Consider the following 14,222-nt stretch of genomic DNA (forward strand, 5'->3'; position numbering starts at 1 on the left):
AATATTACAAACAATTTCTTTCTGTTCTAACCCCTCATTTGTGTTTAATTTACAACATCGCTGTCTCTTCTTCATCATTTCCCCCAGAAATGCTTTAAGCTCTCATAATTAGATTACCAAAACCAGGGAAGGAACCTGCCTCTCCGCAAAACTTCAGGCCAATCTCATTATTGAATCTTGATTTGAAAATCTATGCTAAACTAATAGCAACCAGATTGAATAATATTCTTCCCCATCTGATACATTGTGACCAATCCGGCTTCACAAAACTTTGTCAAACCTCGGACGCAACCAGACAATTGATAAACCTTGTATATCACGCTGAGATCTCTCGAACGCCTTCTCTGCTTCTTTCTCTGGACATGGAGAAGGCATTCGACAGGGTTCATTGGAATTATCTCCATTAGGTACTACTCAAATTTGTATTTCAGGGCCCTATCCTCAGCACAATTCTAGCCCTCTATTCTACACCATCAGCTAAAGTCTACACTTCAAACATGTTATCACGTTCCTCTCACATAACTAATGGAGCAAGGCAAGGATGCCCATTATCGCCATTCATTTTTAATCTTCTTATGGAACCCCTAGCGGAACATATACGTTCTAACCCCTACATAAAAGGCTTCTCTATTGGTAATAGCACTCACAAAATCAGTCTGTTTGCTGATGACTTTATACTTTTCATTTCCGACCCATCTTACTCTTTTGACTGAGGTATACCGTACTCTAAAATGGTTCAGTAGAGTATCATACTACAAAGTCAATGAGAGTAAATCTGTAATATTGGATCTAGGTCTAGATGGTATCACTCGAAATATATTACAGAATCAATTACCCTTTGCTTGGGACGAGTCCAGTATATCTTACTTAGGAATACTGCTAACTAAATCAGTTAAAGGTCTGTTTTCGGCCAACTACATTCCGTTTCACTCAAAAATGTAACAGGGATTGCATCGGTGGGTGGGGGGGATTTCTTTTCATTGTCTTTTCATTGTCTTAAAACATTGCTCTCTGTGAGATTCTACCTTGCAATCACAGCTTCTTTTAAGCAGTCAGTTAGTACTTTCCATGGTTAAAGACTAAAGTCCTATGTCCTGTACTGTACGAATAAGTAAATAGGACTTTTGACTTATCAGTTTCCCTGAATATCATATAGCACACTCCCTTCTTCTTTCTGCTCCAGGAAATGGATTTTACTGCCAAGCCCTTTTTTCTGTACTTGTTGAAAATTTTCTTAGCTGGAAAAGCAAACACTAATGCAGTCAGCACATCTAAAGTCCCACATCCTTTATAGTACTGCAAGAAATTTTTGTTTAATCTTAGGTAACCTATGATGGTAACCAGTCATCTAGTAGAATAGTTTGTCACAGGTAACCTGTAAGGTCTTTTTAACATCTTTATAATTTGAGATTTACTGCAGAAAACCAGAGGAACAGTTAAAAAAAAAAAAATAGTATGTCTCACTCAGTTTTGCACATTACCACTGTCATTTTTTTTATGGGCAGTCTGCTACAAATATGTTACATATGTATATTTACATCACAATCTTCAGAAATCAATGACCCAAAATGTGCAACAGAATTTTTACACCTAGAGGATGCCAAGAAAAACAACCAATCCACTGATGAGAGTAACATAGCACTGTAGGAGTGCTGCCATGCCTAAAGGAGTTAATGGCTTTAGACTTTATATTCATCTTTTTTTGCAATTACTATTAAAGAAATTGGCTCCATTTTGGTATATATTTCTCTTTTCTATAGCCAGACTTCAACTGTTTTTATACCATTGTTATTAAATACTCCTAGAACATGTTGAATTACTTTTTAATAACATGTTTTTGCTCATTCAGATTTTCAGTCAAGATACTGTGATGAAGTTTGTTCCAAGATACAGTCTGGTTGTAGAGCTTGGTGAGAAAGGATCCTACAAAAGAAGTTTTCACGATCCCAGTGGTGAGGTGGCTACTTATATCAGTGAGGCTCATGAACATGATGGTTATTTATACCTGGGATCTTTCCGGTCTCCTTTTATCTGTAGACTGAACCTTAATGATGTCTGAAGTGGCTTATCAGACCCTTTGTAGCTGAAGGACCAGAACCGGACTGAAATACTGTAAAGAGAGAGCAAAAACCATGTCAGCTGCTCTGGGCATCTCTGTATTTGTTGTAGAAGCTCACTCTGATTTTGTAAAATACTTTTGTTGACAGTAAAGTAGATTTTTTTTTTTTTTATATAAAATATGAACCCAACAATTCCTCAATGGTTTATATACATTTAGACAGTCAGTTATTCAGTGCAGCCTGTGTACAGTTAGCTTGCCAAGCATTACTTGCATTGTTGAAAGGTTTTTCATTTTCAGATGTTCTTCCATATCAGTGCATATCAATGCTTTAATGGAATTTAGTTCAGTATGTTGTTTCTCCCATGGCAGGTTTCCTTTAAAGGGAATGCAAAGTCCTCTGATTATATTTTTAGATATAGGTGTAGATATCAGGCTCCAGAGACCCTTTCACCTTGCCATTCAGTCTGTGTAAAGCCCTAACCAACAACTACTTTATACTTACTACATCAGTGTATCTGTTGTTCCTTGCTCTGTTGCAATTGCCGCCAAAATGCCCAGTGGGAGTTTAGAGAGAGCAATGATGTCATTGGAGGAGGTCACATGTTCCCACATACACAGATATGATGGACCATTTGGAATGTTTGAAAGGTAAAGGAGGTGCTATGGCGGCCACAGATGAGGTAGTTGAGGAGTGCTGGAGAGGTAAGTATAAAGTGTGTGTGTTTGGGGGGGGTTACACAGAAACTGACACTTGAACCTGAAGAGGCAAGGTGACATCATTTCTTTAACATAAATATTATCAGTGTGTCTTAATGGTTTAACAAATGTATAGCCTGCAATTTATATATGTGCATGGGAACACACATATTGTAACATTACATATACAAGCTCTGCTACTTTCCTGGAAGTGCTAGACAGTTGTTATGCTTAACTGCTTCTTCTCACAGAACAAGTCTGAGCTGACCAACACATTGAAAGCAATGAACTCTCTGTCTAGCAAATACCTAGTTTAAACCATTAGGCACCGATCATACAAGGCGCCCAATCGGACCTGTCTGTACATTTTTCAGGCGGACCCTCCATTCTCCTGTATGGAGCAGCGGATGTACACATTTACACCTCCCTACACCCAATCCTGCAAAAAAAAAGAAACGAAAGGGGATGCATTCCCCTCCGTCTCGCCAGATTAGATTGGAGGGCAGTCAGATGTAAATGGACAGCTGGTCTGTTTACATCAGACTGCTCATAGAGCAGGGCGGACTGTGTCCATGTCCACTCTGCATAAGCGGACTGGACAGGGACCTGTCATGCTGTTGCTTCACTCAGCTCAGTAGGGGATCAGCAGACAGATTCCGTGCTGAGAAAAAAAACATATCCAGCCAACGTGAAAGGGGCCTTATTAGGAGAAGAGATCAACTTATTGCAAATTGATTGTTTGCTTGCTCCAGTGGCTAATCTACAAATCACAATATTGATAGAGTAACAAGAATATAGAAAAGCAAGAATAAAAGCTTATAAAAATCACACCAAAAAATACCATAAAGTACATTTTGCAATAAGAACTCAGAAAATGTGCTCAATGAAAATAAATTTTACTTTCTCTTTTTTTGGGTGTACTGGGGCAGGTCTTAGTTCCCCTGTCAAGTCTTCCATGCTGTCTAGGAGCTTTCTGGGACATATACTCTCACCCTGGTGTGGCTGTAACGTTAATTAGGTCAAACGTCTCTGTGGCTTCAACTGTCTTTGGCGTCTTCTATAAAGAGTACTAAAGGGCACGGTTAAAGACCTATATTTAGTTTACATTGGCATATGAGTGCACCACTGCGTGCAGTATATCCTGCTGGAAAATGGAGAATCAAGTCTAAGGAACAAGATCATGCCACTAGGAAACAATACAGTGGGTAATAGGGCACAGTGTGGGTGGCACAAGTGGCCACACTGCAGGGGTCAGTAGAGCACTTTGTGGTGGGTCAGGAGGGCACAGTGTGGAGGTTAGTAGGGCACAGTACAGGGGACAGTAGTCTACAATGCAGAAGCAGTTTCCTCAAGCAGATGAGTACAGGGAAGCTGCTGGCACAGATCATATCTGTTCAAGCATGCTGTCAGAGGGCTAAACATACAATCCGTAATGAAGTCTCCCCCTTCTACCTTCCTCTGGCAGTTTCCTGTGCTGTGCCTTGTGCTCTGCAGTGGTTCAGCAAGAATCATCTAAGACTAAGCATTTTATGGCTGCTGTGCTTCAATCTCTGCCAGTCTTCCCCTACTGTCCATTCCAGGTGATTACATCATATCAGACCAAGGCTCAGAACCCAGGACAGCTTAGTAAAAGCCTGTGACTGTCCTTGCAAAGTAAGTATATATAATGCAGGATTATTATGGGCCCCCCGTACACCTGGGTGGTGCCCATGCGTTCATATTGTTCGGCCACCTCAAAGTTGCTGCTCCCCAACTGAACACCAGTCTATGAGGAATGAAACTTGTATTCTTTTCCCATTTTGGAACATCTTTGTGAGCATTAGTAAGCACTTCCATGCTTACCCATGCCCATTGTTGATTGGTTACTAACTTTTGCATTTCTACAGGCAGTGTCTGAGTTGATCTAATTGTTTGCAAATATGAGGTCTTGTTGGGTGGCAAAAAAAAAAAAAAAACCCACCAAACTTCCTGACTGGGGAAAGGATCACAATCCTATTAGTCTCTTCTGTCATAAATGCATCTCCCTTCCACTCCATAGTAATTTGCACTGAGCCACACATTTGCAGTTCAGCATACATTTACAGCACCCCTTTGTGCCATAATAATGTGACTCACAGTGACGTCGTCATGGCCCAGCCATTCAAGTGGCTTAACAGACCAAACATGGAAAGAAGACCGGGAAAAGATGAAAGCTCCTGATTTAATTTCACTTTAGCCTGGGTTCCCATATATACGTGTTGAAATTGCAGTGTGATTCAAGGATGTGATTGTTTGTGTATACCCTTGTGTTTTTAATGCAAATTTACCACATGCGATTTTTCAAAACAGGCAGAACAGCATCTCCTCCACTGCTATACAAACACTCATCAGAATCGCATCTGATATATGAGCACTTTGCTCCAAATGTCATTACACACCATGGGCTGTAAATTTCAAATGCATCAAATAAAACTCGCACAGGAACTTTTTTTCAAATGCAGACAAAACGCAGTCCACTGGAATGGCATCTATGTGAACCAGCACCATAGGAACAGATTTTATGTGCACTGTCATGTGAATCTGTGTGCTTGGTAACGCAACAAAAATCACATATGTGTGAACCATTGGCTAAGGTACAATACACTATTTTAGCCACTTGTATATAGTGTTTGGAAATGATGAATAGTGATAATCTGGTGTATAATTTAATAGCATCTATAACTAAAAAAGTCACAGATATTGTCAGTGTTCAAATATTTTTGCAGGACTGGTACTTTTTAAAGGAGATGTTTCATGTGAAAAAAAATGTCCTGCTGCTATGTTTAATTTAGAGATGGGGCAGTGGTTTGGTTAAATTAGTGAGGGTTGTGGTTTGGGTTTAGGCATTAAAATTCATATTTAAGTTTTTTCTTTGCCCATTCTGCCTCCTAAACAATTATTATGATGGCCACCAAGGCAACCTATCACAGTAATGGACCAATATAAATGCTTGGAGGTAAGGAGAGTGCAGGCAGGGATTAAGCCATAGTGGCAGGGACTTTCACTTTAAGTGTTCAGGGGAGGGTTAATGGTAAAGTATGGGTTAAGTTTTGAAAGGACATAAAGAGTTAAGGGATAGCTCAGTGTTTAAGGACATTTAGGTAAAAAAATGCTGAGTGATTTATGAAAAAAAAAATCAGATTAGATTCCCACTTTCAGTTTTCTAATGCTGGTTGTCAAATACAAGAAAACTTCTACTGAAATCTATAGGCATTTATTTATTTATGTTTTTTAAATAACCCTTGGCGTTCATGCCTTAACCACAGTATGCAGAACGTTGCTCCATGGAGTATATACCATGTTGCCACAGACATATGTAGCCATGCATTACAACACAAGACTGTTAATTTTGTAAGATCGCTTCCTGAGAGAAGGAACTACCAACTTACTATATTCAGTGGCAATCCTGCTTTACATTGTGGTCATTTGCACTAGTACTTTTATATTCATCTACTTTCCAGAAATAGGTGTTTATTTTCTAACATGCAGACAAGCAGTGGTGTTCAGCAACCAATCAGAACTCTTCTTTCATTTGTCTGCCCCATGTAAGGTGAGTTACTAACACCTCTCTACTGTGTACCTAATTATTAAATAATCTTAACATTGTTTTCTATATATTAGATAATTTATGTCATGTATAGCTGTCATGTGCATCTACATAATGTTAACCAATTACATTTTTGTTGATTCCTGAATTATTCTTGGAATATCTATATAAAGTGCTATTGGAATGATTTGCAAACTGTTTAATAAAGTGAAACTACACTGGAATTTTGATCTTTCCTTTATTCTGAGTATATTGTTTTTCGAACAGTCAACACACATCCACTATCTCCTGCACTCAAGGACTCAGACCAAAGGAAGATTATTTAACGAATAGTGTGTTCATCCAATGCTGATCAAAGGTTGTGCAGCTCTATCATGAAGCTGGGAAAGCTTGATAAAATTGTAGAAGAGGATAAAAGAGAGCGCACCAACCTTGCGCATTACCTCAGTAAACAATGAATAATTTTATTAAAGAAATATACTCACAAGAATAGCAATAAAACAGGCATAAAATAACCATAGTCTACACAGGGTTACAGGTCACATGCAAATTCCATCCAAAGGGGAGATAAAACCTAACGCGTTTCGAAGGGTGATCCTTTCTTCATAAGAGCTGGATTTGACAGATAAGAAAACCTCAATTCGGCAGATTTCCTATAGCTAGGAGGCATTCAGCCACTGAGTGTCAGTATTTCAGCCTGCCTATTTCAGACTAAACAGGCTGAAATACTGAAACTCAGTGGCTGAATGCCTCTTAGCTTTGGGAACTCTCCCGAATTGGGGTTTTGTTATCTGTCAAACCCAGCTCTGATGAAGAAGGGATCACCCTTCAAAACACGTTAGCTTTTATCTCCCCTTTGTATGGAATTTGCATATGACCTGTAACCCTGTGTGGACTATGGTTAATTTTATGCCTGTTGTATCGCTACTCTTGTGAGTATATTTCTTTAATAAAATTATTCATTGTTTATATTGTTTTTGGTTTAGTACACATTATTTCCCAACTGCATTGAAAGTAAGAATGCTGCCTGGCAGTGGGGTTGCCCCTAAACTTCAAGGGTTAAATGCTTGTTTAGGACTAGGAAATGGAAACCAGTTTTATTCGATCCCCCACTTCCACATCAGCAAGTTCTCCCCCCTGCTCCTTTGGTGGACTGTTCTTCAGTGTCCACATGTCCAATGCAGGGCTATTTGATAATGCCAGAGGAGGACCTGTGACCGCCAGATTATAGGGAAGAAGAAACTGCAGAGATTAGTCTTGCAGTGCGGAGGGAGCCTGCATAAACAAAGGATAGGGTAAGTAAAACTGCTTTTCTTGTTTCTTACACCTAACCAAACATTCAACCCTTGCAGTGTGTGGGTGGTCCCGTCGCAAGAGAGCATTTTTACTTTCGCAGGAGTTTAGTTAAAAAAAAAAAATACTCATCAGGGTAGAAATATGGGAGTAGCCTTTGCCAGGTTTACCTAAAAATTATATTTCACTTTTTGACAGACAGTAGGACCACCATTCCTGTATGGCACAAAGAGCAAAATCTCCGTACTGGATTTCCAAACCCACCCATGGTTAGTAACAATGTCTATAAAAATGGGAATCTGGATTTTTTGAAGTGTAACTTTAGCCAAATATGTTTTTATTTAGTTTCAGAAAGAGAATGGAATGAATAAAGCCTTTAATAGGTTTCTATTGCAGTATTCAACAGGGAGATCGTTCTTTACTTCATGTCCTTTGAACAAAACAGGAAGTGAGTGTAAATCTTTCAAATGTGAAAGGAAATACTTTCTCACTGGTGCCCTCAAGCTCTTCTGGTCGGAAGCCAACTGTAATATCTTGGTTTTTCCATTAGTCACTGACTCAGTTATAGTGGTCATCGGGACAAAGAGTGGGAAAAAAACATACAGGGCTCCTCTTGATTTCCTGCTCTATCCAGAAAATAGTTTTGCCTAGAGATACACTTAAAGCGGAGCTCCACCCAAAATGGGAGGTTCCACTCCCTGCTAAGAATTGGCACCTTAGGAAAGTGGGGTGGGAGCAGTGGGTACCCGATTTGGACAGGAAGTTCTCCACCCCAATACACACACATAGTCTTCCGGGACATGTGACCGGTCCAAGAAGGCTGCGGGACCATTCACAAGATGCAGTGCTGCTTACGCACGCACAGTGGGCACTCGGCTGTGAAGCCGCAAGCTGTCACAGCCAGGTGCCCACACTTAAGATGCTGGCACCGGGGACACAGGTGAGGACACTGCTGGATGAGTAGCTGTTTTTAAAAGTCAGCAGCTACGGTTTTTGTAGCTGCTGACTTTTATTTTTTTCACCAGAAACTGGAGCTCCTCTTATATTATCCAATTACTAAAGCAACATGAGCACAGTGACACATTTTAAAGGAGCTCTTTATCACCTATCTATTTAACACAGGAGTTTACCCCAAAATACCATGTACTGAACATGCTTCAATAAATAGAATATACAAAACTCAAGCTTTGAATTGGTTTTTTTTTACTACACGTGTGCCTCTTAGTTTTTCTTTGTTCAGCCAGCTAACAGTTACCCCCTGCTAAACTGGCCAAATTTCAATAAGCATATGGCCAGTTTAACTCCTCCATGCAAAAGGTTGAAGAAGCAGAACACACAATACTGGAATATTAGAGGGATTAACTCTGTATGCAACATTTGTGTGGAAAAGGCCAGCTATCCCGTCAGTCATTCTTGGGGAAATATCTGTCTCTGTCTAGTGTGAGTGGAAATGTCTCAGTAAAAACATATTTCTTTTTTTAATCTGCATTAGAAAAAAAAAATGGCTAAATTCTGCTTGTTAAAGACAACCTCTTCTATCCTATAGAACTCCCTACATTAATCTGTCTGCCTATTTCCTACTCTGTCCACTTTTAGGCGATCCCTGAAAACCCATCTCTTTAGAGAAGCCTATTCTGCCTCCACCTACCAACTGTACTTTTATTTTCTCCATCAATTCACGCCCCACAGTTACCTTTTTTTTTTTATCTCTTAACCCTTCCTTTTTGATTGCAAGCTTTAATGAGCAGGGCCCTCTGATTCCTCCTGTATTGAATTTGTATTGTAACTGTATTGTCTGCCCTCATGTTGTAAAGTGCTGAGTTCACTGTTGGTGCCATGTACACTGCTATTTGTTCTTTTTTTTTTTTTTTTGCTATAATGCAGGCTGTAGACAAGTTGCTGTAGACAAGAGAGTTGTTGGTGTAAGATGAAATCACAAGTGCATAGAAAGGGCATGCCTTAGGACAACTTACTGCTTTTATTTAAAAGGAAGTGGTTCACACAAGACCCATTGTGGCAGATGTATCAGCATACCTAACTTATTGCAGCAAAAGCTAGGTATACACGCACAAAAATTTGGTCATTTTAGCAGGAACCTGACGATTTTTGATGTATGTGTTGCCCTCTGTGTTCAACAGAAGCTGATCTTACTGGAAAACCAGCATTTAATCAGCATTTGCAGTGCTGATCTGTGTATTCTGGCAGGGGAGGGAGTCCGCACAGTCAGAACAAATAGGGCAGTGGGTGAGATCACTGCATCCACATCACTTGCGTAGATGCAGGGATCTGTCCATTGCTTTTCATTCAACACACTGGCTGAATGAAAGAAATAAAAAAAGCTGTGTGTGTATACCCTGCTTAACGTTCGGAGTTTCTTGTCTTCATTAAGTGTGAAGGTGTGAATGCTTCAGTTATGGCTTAGAAACATTCTAGGCAAGGCAGGAAATGTAGAAAGAGCCACATTTGACCATACTTAGCAGTCTAGTGACCCATTTATTTTGGAGGGGAGAATTATTTTTCAGTCTATTATAATCTTCTATCTTCCTTCACAATAATTTCATTGTAAAATGAAAAAGTTGAAAACACTATGATTATTACATAGCAACGTGGGGTATACAATTTGTCTTGAGTTAGTAACTTATTAGGGATGCTAATTAACAAATCCTACCTAATTATTTTACTAGCATTGAATTATTTTTTTTTCCTAAGATAAAAGTGATCGTTTGTCAGTTGTAGATGTTTTCCTGCCTGTTCTGTAAGGCAGAGATAAGATCAGTTTCTATGTGCTCGTATACAGTTGTGTTCAAAATATTAGCAGTCAGACATCACTAACCTGATCAATCACTGTTTTTGGTAGAAATGACGTTCTCAAGGCACCCTTTGAGAACGTGCTTAGCACGAAACGCGTCAAGGGGCTACAGCACCTGGACATCTATTCTATGATTGCGGTCCGTATCCTATCCTATTTTATGCTACTTCTGGAATAAAGTGTTTATGCAGTATCACGCTATGTGATGTCCCTTATTGGGCTCTTTATGAGCGCCACCCTTTCACAGCACCAGTTTAAGGAGGGACTCCAGAGGTGTATAAGTGTCGGATGTACCACGGAACCTGACCAGGATGGATGACCAGTGAGAACTAGTGAGCGCAGCTTTACCTGAGTGTGGAGAACTTAGATGTACCTGGAGAGAGGATACTTCTTTCATCTGTATTTTAAACGCACTTCTGGTGAGTGCGCATTTAACTTATTTCCTGCTCACTTTTGGATCATTCACCTTGATAAGGAGACCTGGCAGAATTGGCACATTACATCCTTTTACATGTTTTTGGACACTTGATTGAACATCGAACTTATATTTGTGACGAATATATGATCTCATGTCCTCATTTTTTCTACTCTTATAATCGAGTGTATGCTGATATTTCACCTTTTTCATTATTAGTGCTGCACCTTTTTGTCTATATATTATCTTGGAAGGTTATGTTGGTTGCCTTTTTGGTGTTCTAGCGGCTCTTTTTTCATATCCTTATTACAGTAAGCGCTCGCTACACAACTTGTTTCTAGTTTTTAACCAATGATTTAATTTATTAACAGGAAATAAAGCTGCCCAAACCTGCTGGGCCCTATGTGAAAAAGTAATTCCTCCCCCCCCCCCTTCCCTTCCTTGGTTAGTCATGAATGAACTGTGATTAACTACATTTTTTGGAAAGCTGAGTTCAATTTTACTTGCCACAGGCCTAATTACTGCCAAAATGGTTGAATCAAGAAATCACTTAACTAGAAGCTGTCTGACAAGGTGAAGCACACTAAAAGATCTCAAAAAAGCAACACATCATAACGCAATCTAAAGACATTCAAGAACAGATGAGAAACAAAGTAATTGACGTGTCAGCCTGGAAAGGGTTACAAAGCCATTTCTAAGGTGAGAGCCATTATCCACACATGGAGAAAACGTGGAACAGTGGTGAACCTACCCAGGAGTGGCCAGTCTATCAAAATTACTCCAAGAGCATAACGACGACTCATCCAGGAGGTCATAAAAGAACTGCAGGCCTCACTTGCCTCAGTTAAGGTCAGTGTTCATTATTCAACAAAAAGAAAGATACTGGGCAAAAATGACATTTGTGGGAGAGTTTGAAGGCAAAAGCCACTGCTGACCAAAAGGAACACAAAGGCTCATCTTGCATTTGCCAAAAAAAATCTTGATTATCCCCAAGACTTTTGGGCAAATATTCTGTGGACTGATGAGACAAAAGTTGAACTTTTTGGAAAGTGTGTATCTTGTTACATCTGGCATAAAACGAACATAGCATTTCATAAAAAGAACATCATACCAACAGTCAAACCTGGTAGTGGTAGTGTGATGGTCTGGGGCTGCTTTGCAGCTGCAGGAGCTGGAAGACTTGCCATAATTGATGGAACCATTAATTCTGCGCTGTACCAGAAAATCCTGAAGGAGAATGTCTGAACATTAGTTTGTTACCTCAAACGCCCTTGGGTTATGCAGCAGGATAATGATCCGAAACAAACCAGAAAGTCCACCTCTGAATGACTCAAAAAAAAAATGAAGGTTTTGGAGTGGCCTAGTCAAAGTACGGACTTAAATCCAATTGAGATGCTGTAGCATGACCTTAAACAGGTTATTCATGCTTGAAACCCTCCATTGTGGCTGAATTAAAACAATTCTGCAAAGAAGAGTGGGCCAGAATTCCTCCACAGCGATGTGAAAGACTCATTGCCAGCTATCTTGTTTGCAGCTGTTGCCACCAAGGATGGCACAACCAGTTATTGGGTTTAGGGGGCAATTACTTTTACACAAAGAGCCAGACAGGTTTGGACAGCTTTTTTCCCTTAATAAATGAAATCATCATTTAAAAACTGCATTTTGTATTTACTCGGGTTATCTTTGTGGAATATTAAAATGTGTTTGATAAACTGAATAATTTAAGTGTGACAAATATGCAAATAAATAAATAAACAGGAAGGGGGCAATTTCTTTTTTACAGCACTGTAAGTTTTTTAAGTGTGTTTAATCACATACTGCATATCAAAGCTGGAAAAGCCAGCTGTGAAGAGTTTCACTGCAGACAGTTCCAGCTACACACATGTATGCAGTTTCTATTGATTTTGAAATAAATTACCTTTCAATTTATTTTATATGTTGACCCATCAAATGTGAAGTTACTGCTGGAATGAAATCATTTTCATCTGATGAGAGACAAACACTGGAGGTTTCACAACCAATTGAATATCTTGTTCAGCTATTTTTCCATAAAATGATAAATGGAACATGAATGGTTGCTGTCGGCAACAGCTCCATTGTACCAGTCGTCTGTTTTTTTTAAAATAAATCATCCTTTCGTTTGAGGTGGGGATTCCTTCTGATTCTCTGTTTCTCTCAATCGTCTAAGAACATACTGATAGGTTAATTTGCCTCTACCTTAAATTAACCTTAGATTGCATATATGTGTTAGGTAGCCAATGCACGGATTGATATTTGAAACAAAAGTCTAAACATTAAAATCAGTGCCTGAGAATTGCAATTGCACATTATCACTTGCAAATATTTTCTAAATTGCTAAATTTTCAGACCAAGTTCAGCCTGTTTTTCCATAGAAAATACCAAATTTCACCTTGCTTGTATAGAGAATCTGCCTTTGTCTCTTTAGAGTGCAAAAAGGTATCACTAAATCAAAAACGGTATAGCATGGGTGCTTATAATTACCATGTAGTATACAGTGCTCAGATACCTTTCGGGCCTATTCACACTTTAGAGATCGGTTGCTACCTTGATGTGATGATCTTGAATGATAGTGGGTCACTTAACACTACAATCTTTACAAAACCAACTGACAGAAATACCTTTCTCCATTACTGGAGTGCGCATCCCAGGCACCTCCTAAACAGTTTACCTATTTCCCAGTTCAAAAGAGAATCTGTTCCAAAGAAGATGAGAGAAACCGACAACGTGAGATTATATATTAAAAAATTGTTGAACAGGGTATCCTATGCCTGTACTTGACCAGGCCCTGATTAGAGCCACCACGGATTGTTGTAGAACCTCAAAGACTGGGGATAGACCACTGTTCATACACAAGTTCAGTTGTGAATCTGACCATATTAGATGTGTAGCCACATGTAACCTCAATATTCTTAAAGCTGATGACACTCTGGTGAAAGGTTTGAAGAACCCACCATTGTTGGTTCATAAACATGGAAGGTCCCTGAGGGACTTACTGGTCCAGGCAGACCCCAGACCTAAATATGCCAAATCTGCCTCCAGGCTATCACAGAGACAGTGAATAATAAATTGAAAATCATAAAAAATATGCAAACAAAAAATAATAAAAAGTAATGATAAAGTGTCCAAAAAAATATATAAATGAAAAGTCCTTTTTCCCAAATACTTTAGTGTATAAAAAACTAATAAAGAAGTCCTTCTCCTAAAAAAAAAAAAATGTGCTTCCACCATCCACCAGTGTGAAACCAACATCAACCGCACTCACCAGATGATGTTGAGTAATACACCTTTTAGGATTTTAGGGATCCTAAACCCCCTCTACAGCCTCCAAGACTCCTTTCCACTATATAGGGCTTGAGATTCT

At 39.3% G+C, this 14,222-nt stretch overlaps 1 protein-coding gene across 2 annotated transcripts in view; it reads left to right on the plus strand.

Moving 5' to 3' along the window:
• The window catches only part of APMAP (adipocyte plasma membrane associated protein), a 78,021-nt gene extending 71,474 nt beyond the window's left edge, over positions 1-6,547 (plus strand). For both annotated transcript variants that reach the window (XM_089669780.1, XM_089669781.1), the window contains exon 9: positions 1,850-6,547. In XM_089669780.1, the coding sequence (XP_089525906.1) occupies positions 1,850-2,059 (210 nt within the window). In that variant the 3' untranslated portion in view covers positions 2,060-6,547. The remainder of the gene's footprint in view (positions 1-1,849) is intronic.
• Positions 6,548-14,222: the final 7,675 nt, after the last annotated feature.

Source organism: Staurois parvus, unplaced genomic scaffold (assembly GCF_062004578.1).
Source record: "Staurois parvus isolate SC_StPar_1 unplaced genomic scaffold, SC_StPar_1.0 ptg000081l, whole genome shotgun sequence".
In the NCBI taxonomy this organism is placed as follows: domain Eukaryota; kingdom Metazoa; phylum Chordata; class Amphibia; order Anura; family Ranidae; genus Staurois; species Staurois parvus.